At 37.9% G+C, this 20034-nt stretch overlaps 1 protein-coding gene across 2 annotated transcripts; it reads right to left on the bottom strand.

Moving 5' to 3' along the window:
- Positions 1–2682: 2682 nt before the first annotated feature.
- On the bottom strand, positions 2683–19211 carry LOC116264226 (uncharacterized). Of its 2 annotated transcripts, none has more exons than XM_031644327.2 (16): positions 19032–19211; positions 18735–18875; positions 17845–17936; positions 16696–16792; positions 16110–16153; positions 15492–15580; positions 14970–15061; positions 14742–14888; positions 8379–8526; positions 8165–8241; positions 5796–5867; positions 5576–5623; positions 4707–4834; positions 3367–3526; positions 3087–3291; positions 2683–2908 (listed from the first exon to the last, which is right to left on the bottom strand). In XM_031644327.2, the coding sequence occupies exons 1-16, from the start codon at positions 19149–19151 to the stop codon at positions 2859–2861; spliced, it is 1710 nt and encodes a 569-aa protein (XP_031500187.1). In that variant the 5' UTR covers positions 19152–19211; the 3' UTR covers positions 2683–2858. The 2 variants fall into 2 exon arrangements, with proteins under 2 accessions (XP_031500187.1, XP_031500188.1); XM_031644328.2 differs by having other exon boundaries at positions 17845–17924.
- Between the last annotated feature and the right edge of the window lie 823 nt (positions 19212–20034).

The raw sequence follows: 20034 nt of genomic DNA, 5'->3' as shown, positions 1-20034 counted from the left end.
CACCAAGGCCACATTTCACGACTTGTTCTGATCTAATATTTGCCCGAAAGTCATAGCCAGACCTATAATTAATGTGCAACTGAAAGGAAAGCAGAAAAGGCAAGATTTAATATGCAGTAGTAACTGGTTGTTAATTTGGAGTATGTATTAAATGTTACCAAAAACGAGCAATTATAGCAGGATCGGCTCTGAAACACATGATGCCATGAGCTAAATGCACAGTGCCTCCAAAATTCAGTGATAGATGCCCCACTTGCGCCCCATTGTCTTTATAATACACTAGAGTTCGATCGACTTCCTCGAACCAATATAGAGGAATTCCATATGGGCCATCTCGGGCCCAACGTCCACAAATCAAACAAAGAACTTGGACAAGCCCATTTAGGGACCATTTGACAAATAAAATAATTTCTAGTTATTCCATGAATCTTTGGATTCATATAATGCTTTTAAACCTGCTTTATGAATCTGTCATAGCCTTTAAGTCATGCTAATGAAACAGTTACGTACTGTTTTATTATCAAATAGACCCTTCATTGTCATTTGGCATCAATAACAAATTGTTATTGTCCAATGAAACTGCCTAAAAATTGAGGCAGATTCATGAAACCCTATAACATATAGTATTCCATGAAACTACTCCACATTTTGGGACAGAATTATTGAACATTAACCAACTATACTGAGCGTCAAACAACTTCTTAGGGGTGTTTGGAAGTAGGGACACTTAAAAAGTGTTCCATAAATCTGTCCTAAAAATTGAGACAGATTCATAGTACACTAGAATTAGTATGTCATGAATCTACCCCAATATTTAAATGTATCTTGAATCTGCTCAAAGACAGGATTCATGAGACACTCAATGTCTCTGCAGGCTATCAATGAGAATATAAACATAATATTATTGTTGCCAAACGGTCCAGTAAAGTCTTGTATTATTATGATCATGTCCAAATATTGAAGGGAAACGGAGTGCTTATCGTTTAAGCCTTATTGGAGTCGGCATGTTTATGTGCCTTGTTTATTAGAACAAAGACAATGTAACGAGTCAACATCACACGATAATTCATTGTCTATGAGGCCTTTACTCTGCCAAGTTCATTTTCATCCCGTAAAAATTAAAGCTGCACCGGATAGAGATCCAAGACCAAATAATATCGTATCCGAGCTTCTGTAACATGGTGAGGGATTTCTTTTCCAATCTAAGCCTCAGCCCTGGTGCAGTATGAGAAAGATGGTATATGATCGGCCATTTCTTGCAGCCGTGCTGTTCTGAATTAAATCCAATGGTCAGAAGGTGACGGTGAAAAAAGTTCAAAATGGAGAGAAGATAGATGACATGGTTGGGTTCCTTATAACTAACAAACTTTTAAAGGAGACAGATTTTTCGCCTACAGATCAAAACCAAGAAGCTGGTTTTCCAGAGATATCTTTGTCAATAAATATATATATATATATAGGGGATGAGAGGGAGAGGGAGAGATGCCTAAATGGGTATTAGCATAATTAGTCATACTAGTGACTAGTACATGTCCAGTCTTTGGTTCAATTGTTTTGAGAGTCAATTCATGTCCAGCCTCTGATTTGATTGTTACGAGTGTGAATTCTTTGGCAGATATATGTGTGCGTGTGTTCACACACACATGCATGCTTGCCACTTTTCTTCAGACGACAGGTCACGCTCAGAACATCCTATAAAGAATTGTGAGCACTAAACATCAAATATTACTTCCCCAAGCATCCAAAGCAACTTTTTACTCTTTGGATGAGAGAGAGATTCAAGACTAAGTTACCACTTCTTCCTGCAATGGGGGCTCGGCCAATCGCAGATATAATCAGTCTCAATCAAAACTGGCTAAGAAGCTTACGGGACATGATTGAAGGTAGAAAAAGAGGTATCCATCGTTGGCCATTAATTTCTCACAACAGAAGTAGGCTGCAGATAACCGCTAGGAGGGTGTCTATTGATGTTGGGAGCAGAATGATGGAGCTGAACTGCAGGAAGCAGGACAACAAATCAATTTTTGGATTTGCCTCTTCCTTTTTGTCTTACCGGCATGTGTGGATCTTTGAGCTGCTGTGTAATGCTGTAGGATGCTTGTTTTTTGTTACTACAGGTTATGATGCTCAGCATCCCTGTATTTTTTGCTGTACACAATCAATTTTTTGGCAATAACAAGGCCGCGAGGTTACCTTCCAACATTCCTTCATTGGAACATAAGGCGCACATTTGGTGAGAGTTGGGATACACTAATATTCAAACAAACAGGCTGTTATGACTAGGCCATCTACGTCCATGGCCACCTGACCTTCACTCTGAGAAAGAAACATGCCAAGGAAAAAAAGTTTTGTTTTCATTTTACTTGTGAAAACCACCACGAGAGGAGACTTTGTCGTTAACCCCAACGACCTGGGGTGCAAAACCCTAAGGCCATTTCCCTCGGCCCCTTGGTAACAGCATGCGTCGGCATTCGCAGGGAGAGAGCACCACTAAGAGTCGAACCAGGTCTGGTGGCTTGCTAGCCACTGGCCCGCCCATGCGTGCCTGGAGAAGTGAGCATTTTGTATGAAAAAGCACGCAATCACACGTCTTCTGGCACATTCCCAGACCATGGTGTTCATCATTGCCATTTCGGTTCCGTGAATTATCAGCGTAAAAGGATCATCCAAACTCAAACTCCATGGCAAGAAAGCCAGCTCAATTTTTTTAGAACTTTGTATATATTAGCTTGTGAATATAGTTAACGACAAGCTATGAATAACAAAAGCAGAGGAAGAGAGAGAGAGAAGGAGGACTGGGTAGAAGAAACCAGAAGAGGAAACATATATAGACAACGTCTGACCATCTTGATTACCAATCACTGGCCGGGAAACACATCTGTGAAGGAGAAATCGTGAAATGGTGGGCCTGCAACACGACATAGTGATCCTTATTAGTTTGACTAATAAATTCAAGCACCAATTGAACACTATATTCATGAAAAGAGGACCACAAGTTCCAAGAAATGCTGCACAAAACAACAGAAACACGAGGTTCACAATGCCAATATAATTTCTTAATGCAAATTACCCATTGGAATACTCGCCTTCTTGTTCATTTAGAAGATAAAATGGAATATGAGCTACCATCTTTGAGCCACCTTCACTCCAATTAACAGTCCCAGGTTTCGGGCCACAACCACTAACAGGTCCCAGCACCGACAAGCAGATAGCTGGTTCATTCATTAACCCCAAATAATCACGAGCACGTCTCCAGACACGCATGTCCAAAGAACTTCGAGATCGAGCAACCTGCGAAAGCAAGTGTACTATGACTCACTAAAAATCCAAGAAAAGTTTACCAGGCGCAAATGAGACTCAACCAACCTTAGCAAGGCAAACACGAGCCCTTGGAAGTAACTCCCGGTGGCAGGTAGCAAGCTTGGCTATAGCTGTTATCACAAAACAAAGAAGCCTCGCCTGTGATGACTTCCCAAAGATTGTTTCATCCATGCTGGCTGTAGGATCCTTGCCTAACCCAAGGCGACTACATGGTAATAGCAAACATATTTAGTCAAATATCAGAACCCAAGAAATAATTGAACTAAATATTGAAACTTGTGTCAAATAGGGTATGTACATGTTTCTGTGATACACATGCATATGTCCATGGTATAAAAACCAAAACTAGATATTGTATTGTTGCAATCGGAACCAGTGTACACATTCATCATGATGTACTCCATAAGAATGATATTCTGTAAAAGACGAATTTCAAGTCTTAACCAGTGGGCGGTGATCTTTCAAGACAAGACATCCATATTTATACTAGAAGCCATTATCTAAAACTTGTTTTTCTACTAAAAAATATACTTAAGACATATCTATAAGGTTGGATGAACAAAAAAGCATATAGTCTCTGAAAAAATGAATTTTTTGTATGTATATCACTGCCACAGATATCAGCCTTTTCAAAAAAAAAAAGCCAAAAATTTTAAAGGAAAATGGAAAAGGCGAAATTTGTGCAATATTTAGAGAAAAAACACCAAAATGAACATTATGGATTTTTCCCTTTGGTAAGATTAACTTTTAATATACTTTTAACATATCATTAACTATGTCACATGGGAGTGGCTAAAGGCACTGACATGGACATCGGTGCGAGACATTTTCAAAAAACTTGCATATTGGGACACGGCCGTAAAAATATATATGTGAATAGATATACATATATATATATATATATATATATATATATATATATAGACACACATAGGAACACATAAATTCATTGCTTATGTTCATAAAAATATATATTACTGGACAAAAGATACTAGTGCCAAAAGGTACCCAAAAAAACCTAAAACATGCTAAAGAAATTACAAAAGTTAAAACTCAAAACTACCATGTCCCTTGCCACACCAGTGTTGGGTCGTGCTGACATGGGTAATCCTGCCTTGTAGAAGTATCCGTGAGACTTAGATTATTAAATACTTTGAATTTCAATCAATTTTTGAAAAAAAAAATAGTTTTCGCATTTTTCAACATTTTTGTATGCTCGTTCTTAGTTCTAAAGATTGTTCTAAGAAAAGCAAACTTTTGAATTAATTTTCAAGCAAAAATGATATTTGTGACCATCCCACACTTTTTTAAAATTATTGTGCTTTATCTTCCATAAATCCAAGCCTATGCGACATAGCTTGAAGTTGAAACACATTACTAATGACCTGGATGAGATATTTTCGTATAGAAGCAATTCTAAGCTCTCAAAAAGCTCTCTAGCAGTGTCCTTGTGAGATGTTCCTCCACCTCCATGCTCGCCTATAGCCCAACACAACTGTAATGCAAGTTCATTCTGGAAAAAGAAAAATCCCAAGCATAGATATCAGCTCAGAGGTGGGCAAAATTCCTCAAGTTATGTACGAGAATAAACAAGAAGTTATCACACACATATATCTGGTTGTCATCTGTCCTACAACAATTAATCCCCTCCAACCATAAGGAGACGTGTGGATTTGATTACCCCACAGTTCTTGAGGGACCATGAAGCAGTTTTTGATTTTTCACATTTAACGACAAGCTGCCAGAAGCATACCGAGCACAAGCAACTCCAAATAGCGACTCATTAGTAATGACCTTTTCCAAGACTCGTATGTAGCATAAATAGCTTTTGTTGCTTCTCAAATTATTTTGATCCTATCAACTTCTATAATGATGAATGTTAGACCTGTACAACCCAGCATCTGCCAAGAGGATCATGACCCAAAATCCAGCCCAACATAGCTGTTGGCAACCTAGCCATTCTGCTTGCCAGATCTTCCCTAATCAAGGCCAATAACGATCTTCTATTGAGCACCCTTGTCATTTTTTATTTTATCCACTGAAATGGATACTCATTTTGATAAGAGAGTGGATAGCTCAGAAAGGTATTATCTTTTCACTGTCAACAATTTGCATGTGGTTTTTGGTAACTAAATTCAAGTAGAAGTCCTGTAGTGGGTAGTTACTGCTGTTCAGAGCTTCACAAATGCCTATAGTTGTATTCGCCAGCACTGATGACTGTAAAAGGATAAAACTTTGACAGCTTCAGTTTTACCTTAGCACTGCTGTCGTATGCTTCTCCAAGTCTGTCAATGATAGGCTTCTGCAATAAAAATCAACTACGTGATTAAATTGTATGGTAGACAGAAAATTAAACATGAAAATCTGATTGATGAGGGGCATGAACTACATATAGCAACAACACATTCGAAATGCAAACGAAGGGAAAACAATTTTTCCACAACAAAAAACCACAAAATACTTGTTGGTATAACCTTTAAAATTGCAATGAAGCCGGGGGATCGCTGAAAAGCTGCCAGCATAAATTCCAGGAGACTTCGCCGTACCTAAGGCAAAAGCAACACATGGGTTGTGATTGGAAGTGTACAAATACCAATTACTATCATAAGCAAAAATCTCATTTAGAAAGTTTTTGGTGAAAAGATAACTCGAACCATGTCAATGTTGTAAAAGATGACATGGAGAGCATAAGACATCCTCCATTCCCATTGTCGGAAATGAGTAAGATATACCTCTTACCATGAGATTCTCTTCTCAAAGCTTATATTTAACCATATGCACATTAGATAAATAGTTGGTCCATGTAAATTCATACTAAGCTGACCACATTACAGACACATGCACACAACACACATGCATGCCAAATTGCCAACACATACATCTCACATCACCTGACTATTTGTTTACATAAATCTAATCTCCAGATAATAAAAAACTCAAGTTCGGATCTTTGGCATGATTTATGTAATACTAACGTGTTAAACTGACTAGAACCTGAAACTTTCTCTGATTTTAAGGTAGTCTCAGTTTCATAATTGAGAGGAATTAGCGTTCTTTGGCAAGGATTTGGTAGAAAACATGTTCTAGATGTACTTTTCATGCTTTGAAGTGACTTGAGGCCCCAGTTCTTAACCGGAATAGATATCTCTCTGCCTCTCAATTTGCATGAGCTTCAGAGCAACCAAATGAAGCACTTGTATGTTTATGATAAGAAACTGAACCTTGTGTTTAAATTGATCTGGTGTTATAATTTGACAAAATCGTATTCAGTTTCAGCGTAAGCAAAAAAGACACCTAGAAGGCTATAACTAGGACTTTGAGGTACTAGATACATGCTTCTGCGCATTCATACTACATAAATATGTGCATGGGAATGATGGCATATGTTGTTTATGTGCATGCATTTGTGCAAGCAGTAGAGGTCAGTAAATGGTACTGCATACATTTCAAACAGCTGGATATGGATGCAGGTACTGGACATGGCTTGGGCATGGGCAAAACACGTTTTGATTTGTTTATTAGTTTATTTTTTTATGAATATAAATAATGAATATATTTCTTGGTGGCTCAAGTTCTTATTATTGCCATATTACAAGAATATACATAATATATGCATATGCATAAAAAGGTTTCTAAACAAATAGTCATATCAAATCAAGACAGAACATTTCAACACAAGAAAAGAGAAGTTTGTAGAAGTATAAGAAAGAAACATGAAAGAAAATATTGAAAAAAATAAATTTTAAAAAAAATGTAAAAAAGAAATTAAAAGTAAAGCTAACTGATCATTTTGATATTTGCCTATTCTGCTAAGATCATGACAAGCATTATTAACATTCTCTTTGAAAAACTTCAAGAAATTTACCTATTAAGTTTTCCCAGATATTTTAGAAGTACCCACCATATCTATGACTGGTATTAACTTTTGTGTGTTATTTATTTGGGCATGTACATGCATGACCAATGTTGTTAAAAAATTGTGTGCTATTACATAATGCAATATAATGTATCAAGGTACTGGATTACAAACCATTACAATATATTTCCACGTTGGGACTAAATAATTTGTTGAGCTGAACCATAATCCAACCAATCTCATAAAAGCTGATAAAAATTAAAAAGTAGTAATCCACCCAATGGCATAAAAGTTGACAAAAAGTATCACACTACAGAAGAAAAAAAGACAACCAGTCACATTAAGGGTGTTCTTGAGCCTCAAGAGCCATTTTTAGCTCCTTTTTTCTCTCATTCTATAATTTTTCTAAAATACTTTCCATTATTAATGCTTTTTATATTGTTTTAAGCTCATTCATTTTCAAAACTTTCTTTTCTTGTATATTACATACAATATGACAAACCTGTGCCGCTAAGTCTCCAATATGATTTTTACATTTTATTAACCCATAACCTATGGAGGTGCAGCTTCTGCTTATTTTCACTAAGCACCAAACTCAAAGGCAATAAATTTTACCTTTTGATATTTTTTAGCATGTACTATTTACCATTGTTTATTACATTACAGTTGTTCTAATGTTTCAGGCTACTTTTGTGATTATGTTTATGTTTGTCAGCTGCAGATTTTCCACCATTTGACATTTGAATCATCTGGACCTTGTGGTACAATGAGTATGAGTATCCATGCTAATGGTAACTATGCCGATCCTTTTCCAACGGGAACTAGAAAAGCAACGTAAACTCATTCATGAAAAAACATCAAGATCAACTTCTTGGTGTCACACCAGTTCAAAGTATAAGCTACACAGTCTCAACCAGCAGCATAGACGCAGCATATACATAGCACAAGAATGAGAAGAGGAAACTCTTAAATGGAATATTCACACACCTCAGCAATAAAGTTCTTGTCTGGGAATAGTGTTGAGTGTCTTGTCATCAGCAACGGAATCAAAGCACATATTAGAGCTGAAATAATGTCAAACAACAGAAAAACATTAGCATGAACATGATAGCCAGAGATCTAAGTTGCAGTAAAAAGTTATCTTAGGAGAGAAAAGTGCCCAGTTACATGAATAAGATTTCAAAATGGTTATGCAACATACAGTCATTGACTTCTTCTAGAGCAATTGCAAAATAAACATCAAGAAGCCGCACAGACATGTGGAGAGACTGCCTTAGCCTATCAGATTGTCTGGTACCAATAGCTGCCTGCAATGAGGCTGCGATCCCAGTAGACGTCCAGTGACGCTCCTAAAGAGAGAAAGAATAAGTAATGAACACTTTAAACAAATTCAATATAGTCATCAGTAAGAAGCAAGAAACTATGGATCAAAGACCAAGATTGCATGGTAGGATTATTGTGTTTAAGACATAAACCAAACCATAACATTGTATAAGCATTTTAAATTTTTCCTTAGTAATACTTTTAAGCCTTATTCAGATATGGGTGGTTGATGAAGTTAAATTAAGTCATAAGGTTTTTTTTGTTTCTAGTAAGAACCTAAAGCCAATCCACATATGTGTCAACGCTTCCCACCACCTAGCAAACTGCAAAAAGATCCCAATAAGCCATGCTCCCAAGTAGACATTTATTTCAAAGTAATGTCCTGAGATTAAATAATCAAAGCATGATATAGAATGTTCAAGGCTTTGTTAGTAGCAAAAGCTAAACAAAAATTGTTCCAGTGATGACATGTTCCAGTGATGACATGCTTCCTTAATCTTCAATGTAGTTTAAAGTTTAAACCAGTTAGACATTGTTGAATTAGAAGAGTTTATGTTTCTAGGTGGTTCTTCGTAATATTAAAGAGTTATAAGACCTCTTTAATATTTTCTCTATTTTTCATTGATGTAAACTGTAAATCCCTTTTCTACCCTAATCTCTTTGATAAGGGAGATTAGGGTTAACGTAAAGAAAACTTTTTCACTCTCCAAGACTCACGGCTGCAACATGGTATCAGAGCGGTCTCATGCGGCAACAGTCAAGTAAGTTTTCCGGCGACCTCCTTTTCCAGCAACTTTCTTCTTCTTTCCTCTTCCCGCCACCCATCTTCATCTCTTCTTACCCACCAACAGGGAGGTAGTAAAAGAGATAAAAGTTGGGTGTGCTGCGTGGAGAATGACTGATCACGCCCATGTGGAAGCCGTGATCAGATCCTTAAGTGGGGCTCGTGCCTGCTGTTTGGTATGAAAACCTCAGATCGTGTGGAGCAGCGTTTGGCATGTGGAGCAGAGTTGATCTGCTGATCGTGAAGGTTGTTTCAGCCTTGTTGTTGTCGTGGATGGTGCTCTGCTGATCGTAGGTGGACGACTAAAAACAAAGCAGCAACAGTCTGTTGTAATATGCAGAAATCAGCAGCAATCTTCTGAAAGTTTGTACGTGGGCCAGCAACAGTCTTCTAAAATCAACAGTCTGCTGTAATATGCAGAAAGCAACAGCAGTTTTCAATTTTCTCAAGGAGCAAACAGGCAGTAGAAAGCAAAGATTTTGTCGATAGGAGACTGAAAACAGCAACAGTTTCAGTTTTCTGTCTCCTAAATAGCAGAAAGCAACAACTAGCAGGTGTAATCACAGAAACTAGCAGTTCTGGGTTAGTTTCTGCTGTCGTGAGGTTTATGTTAGTAGGTGGACAGCATTGTTACAGCATTCCTCTACCGTGGGTCTGCTGTGGAGGTAATTTTTCTTAAGAAGGGTTGCTTTCTCCTCACGATATTATTCAATTCTACTATCTGGTTGTTCGTAATTTGTTTGGGAGAAGTGTTGCGTACTGCTTGATAGTGTTTACCTCTGTTGTGTGATGTTGAACTTTTATCATTGCCGATCAGTCGCATTCTCTACAGATATATATATATATTGTTATTGTTGTGGGCTGCTGGTGGTTGATCTCTTGTTGATAGTTTTGCGATGGCTGAAAATCCCAAAACTGATTTCTCTCATGAGGTTAAAAGTGGAGGAAATCCATTCTCTTATGGTTCTACTGTAAAGTTAGATGGGTCTAACTATGAGATTTGGTCTCGTGTGTTTATGATGTCTGTGATTGGACATCGGAATGAGCATGTTATAAAAGAAGATGAGCCTGTGGAAAAGAGTGGGAAGTATGTTTTATGGAAGGAAGATAATAATATTGTCATGTCTTGGATCATGAATAGTGTGCAATCACAGATTACTTCTACTATTGCATTCTATACCTCTCCCAAACAGATGTGGGATTTTTTGAAACAAACTTACTCGAATGACAAGAATGTTAGCAAGATATTGCAGGTGAAGGAGGAATTACTTAATTTGCAACAGGGTGACTAGAGTCTTGCTGAGTATTTCGCTTCCCTCAAGTCGATCTATGAACGACTTAAAGCTTTACGTCCCCTATGTCCAACATGCCATAAGACTCATGGTGAACAGTCTATGGTTGCGAAGTTTCTGCAGGGTCTCTCTCCTGAATATGCAGTAGCAAAGGCGCAGATGTTGACTGGAGCAGAAATCCCTAACCTATCTGAAGCTTACAACAGACTCAGCCGCCTTGTTGTAACCCTTTCTCCGCCCTCTAGTGATATCCATGCCTCTGCCTTGGTAGCCTCAAGAGGTCGTGCACGCAGTTCATTTAGGGGAGAGGCATAGGTCGAGGGTTAGGAGGAGGTCAAGAGAGATTTCAGTGCACCTATTGTGGGAAAATAGGGCATTTGGAAGACAGATGTTGGGATAAACATGGTCGTCCTTCCGCTGCTTCCCTAGGAAGAAATGTTACACCTAAGCAGGGCAAGAACTCTTTACAGTCTCCTATTGGATCTTTCCAGGCAGCGTCATCAGTTCTAGATGGGTCTTTATCTTCTTCTCATCCTCATACAGTGATTGTGAATATCAACAAGTCAGAGTATGAGGACTTCCTAGCACACAGATCTACTCAGCCGTCGGCCTCCACAGTCATGATCGACAGCGCTATGTCTGTTGATACTATCCCACATGATACAGGTACTACTTAGATTATTGATTCAGGGGCATCGAGGCAATTTTGTAGTAAACCTTCTATGTTTACTGTGCTACACTCATTACCTCAGACACGTCATGTGAGACTTGCAGATGGTAGATGGTCACCTATTATGGGTTATAGAGATATCGAGATTTCTCAGTCTATGACTATTCCCAATGTGTTATATGCTCTTAAGTTTCCCACAAATCTGTTATCGGTTGGACAATTGATTAATGATTTACATTGTCGTGTTACGTTTGACTCTGGTTTATGTTCATTTCAGGACTTGCAAACTGAGAAGACGATTGGTGGAGGCTATGAGAAAAGGGGCATCTACTTCCTGCCGGATCCAATGGGTATTGCAGCATCATCGATCATCTTGTTGTCCTCCTCCTTCTAATGGCATCTCAGACTTGGTCATCCATCTGTCTCCAAGCTCTGTCATCTTCTTCCACATCTTTCAGTACCAGAGTCGTTCCAGTGTGAAGTCTGTCAACTTGGCAAACACACCCGTAACAGTTATTCATCGAGTCTTAGTCTGTCCAATTGTGGACTATTTGATCTTCTTCATGTTGATGTGTGGGGTCCTAGCAGAGTTGCTAGTAGATCAAGATTTCGTTATTTCCTTGTCATTGTTGATGATTATTCTCGAGTCACTTGGGTCTTCCTTTTGAAGGAAAGGTCTGAAGTTGTATGTACTCTCAAAAACCTTATTATTGAAATAAAGACCAGTTTGGTATTCTTGTTAAAAGCATTCGCACTGATAATGCTCTTGAGTTCAAGACATCTACCTTAATGAAGTTTTACTCTGATAATGGCATTTCTCCTCAGTTTACATGTCCACATACCTCCCAGCAAAATGGAATAGCTGAGCGCAAACATCGCCAACTTTTAAATGTGGCTCGTTCCCTTATGCTTCATACTAATCTACCTGCATATTTTTGGGGAGATGTCATTCTCACTGCTTGTTACTTGACCAATCGTTTACTCTCATCCTCCATTGACAACCAGGTTCCCATTAAACTTATGCACCCACAAAGACCCTTGTTTCCAGTAGCTCCCAAAGTATTTGGTTGCACATGCTTTGTTCACATACTTGGACCCACACGTGATAAATTGGGGGTCCAAGCCATTAAATGTATCTTCATTGGCTACTCCAGAAACCATAAAATGATTTGATCCCTTGACTCAAAAAAAGTATATCAGTATGGATGTCACATTCTTTGAGTCTCAACCTTATTATAACTCAACTCCTGTCTCTACTGAGATGCCACGGTCACCAGACCCACTACCTATTCCTTTGGAGTCATTCCCTTTTGAATCACCTTCTAAAGACTCTTCGGCTGTAGTGTCCAAGTTTTGTGATCTTCCGCTAGTCTACACACGTCGACAGGACCCTTCTCATGATCCTTCGCCAATCGCTTCTCAGGAGGTAAGTTCATCTGAAGTGAGTAGCCTTAGTCCGTCTGATCCCTGTCAAGACTTACCTATTGTTCTTCGCAAAGGCAAGCGACAATGTACTCTGCATCTTATATCTCATTTTGTGTCTACTGACGGTGTGGGTAAAAGTATGCAACAGTTTATTCAAGCTCTGACTGCTCATACAGTTCCTACGTGTCATCAGCAGGCTTTATTAGATACCCAGTGGAGACAGGCTATGCAAGATGAGATGGATGCATTAGTTCAGCGAGGCACCTGGGAACTTGTTGATCCTCCTCTTGATTGTGACATTGTTGGCTCTAAGTGGGTATTTACAGTGAAATATAATTCTGATGGTTCTATGGAACGATACAAAGCTCGGTTGGTTGCTAAGGGCTACACACAGACTTACGGGGTGGATTTCTTTGAGACCTTCTCTCCAGTTGCTCGGTTGGGAACCATTCGTCTTATCATTTCAGTGGTTGTACACCATGACTGGCACATGTATCAGCTTGATGTCAAAAACGCCTTTTTGTATGGTGATTTTGATGAGACCGTCTATATGCAACAACCACAAGGGTTTGAACGACAGGGGGAGTGTGGAAAAGTGTGCAAACTGAAGAAAGCCATTTATGGACTCAAGCAGAGTCCTCGTGCGTGGTTTCACAAGTTCTCCGAGGTAGTCTCAAAGTGTGGCTTTGCGAGATCTCCTCTTGATCATTCTCTGTTTATCAAGAAGACTTCCAGGGGTATAACCGTTCTAGTGGTTTATGTTGATGATATTATCCTGACAGGCGACTCCGATCAAGAAATTTACGATGCAAAGTTGTTCCTTCAAAAACACTTTGTGACGAAAGATCTTGGTCCACTACGTTATTTCTTGGGAATAGAGGTTGCTCGCAATAGGGATGATGTCGTTCTCTCTCAATGGAAGTATGTTCTTGATTTATTACAGGACACTGGGATGCTAGGAGCTAAACCGGCTAATCTACCTATGAATCCACGCATACATCTTCATGATGACGAAGGAGAATTAGTAGATTCTCGATCATATAGATCCCTTATTGGAAAACTCCTCTATGTTATTGTGACCAGACATTAGTTTTGCAGTGGGGAAGCTAAGTCAATTTATGGAAAAACCTAGAAAAGTTCATTGGGATGTTGCTTTGATGGTGGTCAAATATCTGAAATCGTCTCCTGGCAAAGGCCTTTTCTTCAAAAAATGCAAGACCCTAGAAGTGGAAGCTTATAGTGATGCTGACTATACTGGCTCAGTCGAAGACAGGAAATCTACCACAGGATTCTGTGTATTTGTGGGAGGCAACCTTATATCGTGGAAAAGCAAAAAACAAGGTGTGGTGTCAAGATCTAGTGCAGAATCCGAATACAGAGCTATGGCTCAAACAACAGCAGAAATGACTTGGGCTAGATCCATGCTATCTAGCATAAGTGTGTCGATTCTGCATCCCATGAAGATGTATTGTGACAATCAAGCAGCCACATACATTGCAAACAATCCAGTTTTCCATGAAATAACTAAACATATTGAAGTGGAATGCCATTACATTCGGGATCTCGTTCAAGCTAGAAGCATTGCCACTATTCATGTTCCTTCAGAAGATCAAGCTGCAGATATCGTCACCAAAGTTCTTACTATTGGTGATTTCTCTAGATGTTGTGACAAGCTGAGCATGTTTAATATGTATGCTCCAGCTTGAAGGGGAGTGTTGAATTAGAAGAGTTTATGTTTCTAGGTGGCTTTTCGTAATATTAAAGAGTTATAAGACCTCTTTAATATTTTCTTTATTTTTCATTGATGTAATCTGTAAATCCCTTTTCTACCATAATCTCTTTTATAAGGGAGATTAGGGTTAACGTAAAGAAAACTTTTTCTCTCTCCAAGACTCACGGCTGCAACAGACATCTATATTGAAATAATGTATGACGATAGGGAAACCCAAAAGTAAAAAATAATATGTGTAAAGTACATTTTGCAAAGAAAAACACTTGAACCTACAAAAGATAGTTTGCGCATTCTGCAGAAAAATAGATAGGCGCAGGCATCTCAAGCCAGAGTCATACAGATAACCCTTCATTCTCATCCTTCAGAAGTTCCAGAAACAGGGAATCAGCAACATCTACAGATCTATCATTCTCATCCCCTGAATCTGCTCCTCTATCTTCTATGCTGGAGCCAGTGTAGGCCTCATCCATAAGTGCAAGCAGCATCTGTAAGAGAACAGAAGATAATCATCACATAATGAGCAACAAGATGATTTGACCTATTCTTTCTAAAGATATAAAGATAACCTCAGGTGCCGTACTCTTCTGCATTGATGCTATGCTGCTCCCTATTAGGGACCCTGAACTCTTTTCCACCTTCTCCAAAGCTATCACCAGTACTTATTTTGCATAAATAAAGTTCCACCAAGAAAACGATATAGTGAGAAGGTGCACTATTATCACAAAACATGATCATATAGAAGTCACGTACTTGAACTAGCAACAGAGGAAACAACTAAATGATTCCATAAAAAATGCACATAAACCTAGGAGTGATTGAATGAAAAATCCACTAACGTAGCCTCAGATGGCTCAAGATACACCTGAATAGCCATTGAATAAGTTCCTATAAGCAGATTGGAGTAGATTCAACCCTGAAATCTAAGGATACAAAAAATGTGTCTAATTGCTTTACCTGCCCATACACTATCACATATAACATAAGGGAACAACAGCAACCTTTCTAATAAAGGACAAATACTTTAACTAACAAACCAGAGCCCATTATGTAGAGTAGTAACAAATGTTTTAGAACAAAAGAAAACCCACTTGGCAGATCCACAAGCGATGGAAAAAGTGGAAGAAACGACCCCTGTGCCACCATTGCAGGAAAAACCATCAAAAAGGATTTTTCCAACCTGTGAAAGCAAAAATATCAAAAGCTCAAGTTTTGTACAGCGGTATCTTTCTTCCACATGGACTATGCAAATTTACAAACTAAAACACAACAGATATGACGTAAAGGTCAAAACAAGATTAATGAATAAAAAAAATGTCAACATGGAATTTTGACAAAATTATGACACCTAACATCCTCCTTCAACGCTTCTAATAGAAGCAGGTGAGAGATAAAGCTGACAGTAAGAGGAGCTAAGCATCAGGTTGCAGTGTATCATAGAAAGACAAAAACAAGGATGATTTGATGCATTAGTTTTTGTTGGCTCTCGTCTCTGCCACAACTTGGGAAAAGGATGAAACTATGAGACAAACATATCACAAAATTTGAAATGAAGGAAGGAAGATATGTTATATGCTAATAATTTAAAGCACTAACAATCAATGTCCAAAAAGAAAGTTAGATAAAAATGGTGAGCAGAAAACAAATTAATAATTCAAAACAAGTTGCTATGTATCAACAAATTATACAGGAAGGGGGCAAAAACTTACTTTTCCCCATGCCAAGCTATTAACTTCAGCAGCAACGGAAAAAACTGCAATGAACAAAGTTTGCATGAAGTAATATCTGGGACATCATTATGCAATCGTCCAGATGTGACAAATGGTTGGAGCATCAATATGCAATTAACTGGACATGAATTAAAAGCTATGTAAACATTCTTTGTCCCTCTAAGCCTTAGGATCAATCAAGAAAATAACCAAGTCAACAATAAAAATGAACACAAGAGAACCACCTGGCCCCTACGGGCCAGCCCAGGTGGGGCCGATAAGCCCGGATCGGGCCCCAATAATGATTTTTTTTATTTTTTTATTTTTTTATATATAATTATTTTTATGTATTATTTTATATTAAAAATATTTTTTTTAATGTAAACAGGCCGGGCTTGGACTCAGGTTTTTCGAGTCGGGCCGTGCCAGGCCAGGCCAGCCCGATGCCCAGGCTTAGCCCCTAGGACCATGCTATCTAATCCACAATATTTATACTAGAGGAAAATCCAAGGAGACCACGTGCTGGTACGTAAAAATGGACACTTACAGTGATGAATGAAATTTGTAGTAAGGTAAGGGGACATACCTGGGGCAGCAAGCCTGGGAATGAACTCAAAATTTTTTCCTTATTTAAGATAAGGAAACTAAGTGTTGCCTCTGCAACTATAGGATCTGCAAACTGTCTGTCAAATTCAAGAAGACAGATTAATTTGGTTTGCTTATAAGAGATTGAACATTGAACAAATCAAGAGAAAACTCTTTGATTAAGAAAAAAGGATGTAGGCAAAGTAGAAAACTAAATAGCAATAATCATAATAGTAGTAGTAGTAGTAGTAGTAGTAGTAGTAATACATAATAATGCGAAAGCCAGAAACAAAGAAGTTAAAGTTCATTTGCTGAAAGGTTTAACGATGACAAGTCAAATTATTCTAGAAGATCAAACAATGAGTTATGCTGATGAACGACTTGAAAAGTGCACAAACAATCATCTCTATCCACTTAAAACCTGAAGTAAAAGGATAGAAAGGCCTTGCAAATGAACACAGGATGATTATGTAAAGGCTAACTAGATAAAATCAAGTTTTGCAAACCACCTCTGGAAACACATGAACTAGCAGAAAGAAAGAAGGTAATCCTAGAGTCAGGAAAAGGATTAAAACATGAATGGCATGGGCTTCAGTAAGCATACACAAAACTCTCGAAGAGTTGCGAATATATTTAACCACTCTAAGAGAAGTATCACCCTTAAACAAATAAATTTAAATTTAATAAAAAATGTTTGCTGTTGTGTCATGGCAACTTATATATATAGGTTATTATGACTATGATTGGGATATAAAGTATTGCATGAATATCCTAATAAGATGAGGAATAAGTAATAAGGACACATCAAATAAACTAATAAGGACACATCAAATAAACTATGTAAAAATCTAATGAATAACACATGTTAAATAAAATATGTACAATCTAATAAGTAACAGATTGAGCAATGTTGATCATATGCTTAAAATAAAAATAATCTATGAATTAAATAGAAAACAATCTAACAAGTAACAGATTGAGCAATGCCTAATTATATGCTTAAAATAAAAATAACCTACTTTTACATAGAAACATGCATAAGAAAACAGCAATCAGGAAAAACATCATTTTCATAATTTAGAAAACCAAAACCCCCACAGTGAGACATTGTGTGATGTGAACTCCAAGACAGAAGTCTAGAGTGTGTTACCTGCTAAGACATAAACGGAAGAATGATTGAAGGCTGGGATCAGCGTCATGCAGAACAATATCTCCAAAATCAAGGAAAAACTGAAGGATGGCCTTCAACAAACAACATTCATAAGGTTTAGCATTTAATGATTCCAGATACAAGAGAACCCAAAAAAAAATTATGAACACCCAAAGTAATATAACATATCAAGGTTCCACATTCACAGGTCCTTTATGTATACTTACTCTCCTGTAAGCTTTATATACAATAAAGATGTTTTTGACAGTTGAAGATGCTACAATCATAACAAGAATGGAACTTTTTGTCAACGCTATCATGGACAGGGGCGAAGAAAGGAATTTTTTGTTGGAGGGCCGAAATATAATTTTCAATATTTTTATCCTAAAACGTTTAAAAATTACAAGTAGAATTTTCTTTTCCTGAAAATCTGAGGGTGGGCGGACGATGCCCCTGCTGGCCTTCCCTTGGCTCCGTACCTGATCATGGATGGATTGTTCCTGTGGCCCTTTCACCATCACTAGCTCTGAACCATATAACTTTTATGGCTTTTTCCTTTAGATCCATATCAACTTTAATGATCAAGAAAGAAAACCTAACATTGTTCATTACCATGAAATTTTCACAGGACTTGAACGGTTATGCCCCAAAAGGGAATCTAATAGGTTTGAAGAAGAGAACAAGAAATAATGTGCTACAAAAGTGGGCATCTCCCTACTTGTACAAGGACCTTACATTTCTCCATATACAGTAGCTATGCCTCGGCAAAACCAACTGAAACTTAACGCTGAAGTGCAAAACTACAGAACGCATGCCAATTTATATATATATATATATATGTGTGTGTGTGTGTGTGTGTGTGTGTATTAAACAACAACAAAAAAACATACCAACAAAAGGAGCCCATTTTCAGAAGATTGAAACTTTGGAGACGCTAATGAGCGCTGGAACAGCCTGTTGATTTGGGGATAAACCCTAGCCATCAAGTCCCCAGAATTCTCATTCTTGCACGTCTTGTGCAAGATTTGAACCTTCAAATTCAACCAATGAGATAATGAAAACAAGAAATAAGTAATCAAGGATTCCGTAACTCTCAATTTCAAGAAGAGCCCCAACCGACAAGAAATGCCGAGAAAAGTTCACCAATTTAGCAGAGAGATTGAAAAAAGTGGAAAGGGAAGGATTACGGATTTAAGGAGAGAAGCATCCACAGAAGGATCAGATGAGGAAGATGAATCCCTCGCGCTAAGAGATATCGCTCTCAGGTGCTGATCCCAGTCCTTCTCTCCATCTCCCGGCTTCGCCATTTTCGATCCCCCCTCGATTTTCGCGGGAGTGCCGCGGCCTCTTCCAGCCCCTTAGCTCAAATCGATTCGGTTCATGGATCCGTCCAGGATCCAGACCATCTTAGTCTCTACGTGGTTCGGATCGACACGGTCGTGAAGAGATTCGCTCCACACTAACCGTTTTGTGGAAAGCAGAGCCACATCTGGACCCTCTTATCACTTTGGGGGTCCATAACCGTATGTTTAATAATTAAGGTTTTGCATCGAAAGGAAAGTAAAGGGATGAGAAAGAGAATGAAAAGAGAAGAAAAGGAAAAAGAAGGAAAGAAAAATGGAAGTGAAATGAATGAAATGGAAATGAATGAAAAAATTTATTTAAAAATTTGTTTGGATTGAAGTGAAAGGAAAAGAATAGAAGGTGTAGTGTGGGAATAAAAATATTCTTCTTTTTTTTATTTTTTTCATTTTCTTTTCAATTCTTTAATTTGTTTCTATTTTTTTCATTTTCTTTTCAATTAGTTTGATTTGTAATAGATTGAATTTATACTACACAATCTCTCATTTTCTTTTCATTTTTCTACCCTCTCAGTCAAACACATTTTTTTTCTCTATTTTTTTTATTTTTAATTAACCAACCAAACAAATGAAGCATTGCTCAATTCATTCATTTTCCTTCAACCAAACAAGCCATAAATCTACAGCGACGAAGAGATCCAGGCAGGCTGCAGGCATAAACTTCATTATGAGAAATTTATGAGACATGTAATTGCCTCATACCAAATAGAGATGCCAATAAATTCAATTTGAATATTATATCTAACCAAACTGCTTCAAAAAAAAAAATGGATATGAAAAAGAATTTTCACATATGATTAAAAAATTGGACCATATTTTAAGAAATGAC

This window comes from Nymphaea colorata, chromosome 11, assembly GCF_008831285.2.
Source record: "Nymphaea colorata isolate Beijing-Zhang1983 chromosome 11, ASM883128v2, whole genome shotgun sequence".
Taxonomy (NCBI): Eukaryota; Viridiplantae; Streptophyta; class Magnoliopsida; order Nymphaeales; family Nymphaeaceae; genus Nymphaea; species Nymphaea colorata.
The sequence above is the reverse complement of the archived record's forward strand: the minus strand, read 5'-3'. Positions and strand labels throughout refer to the sequence as shown.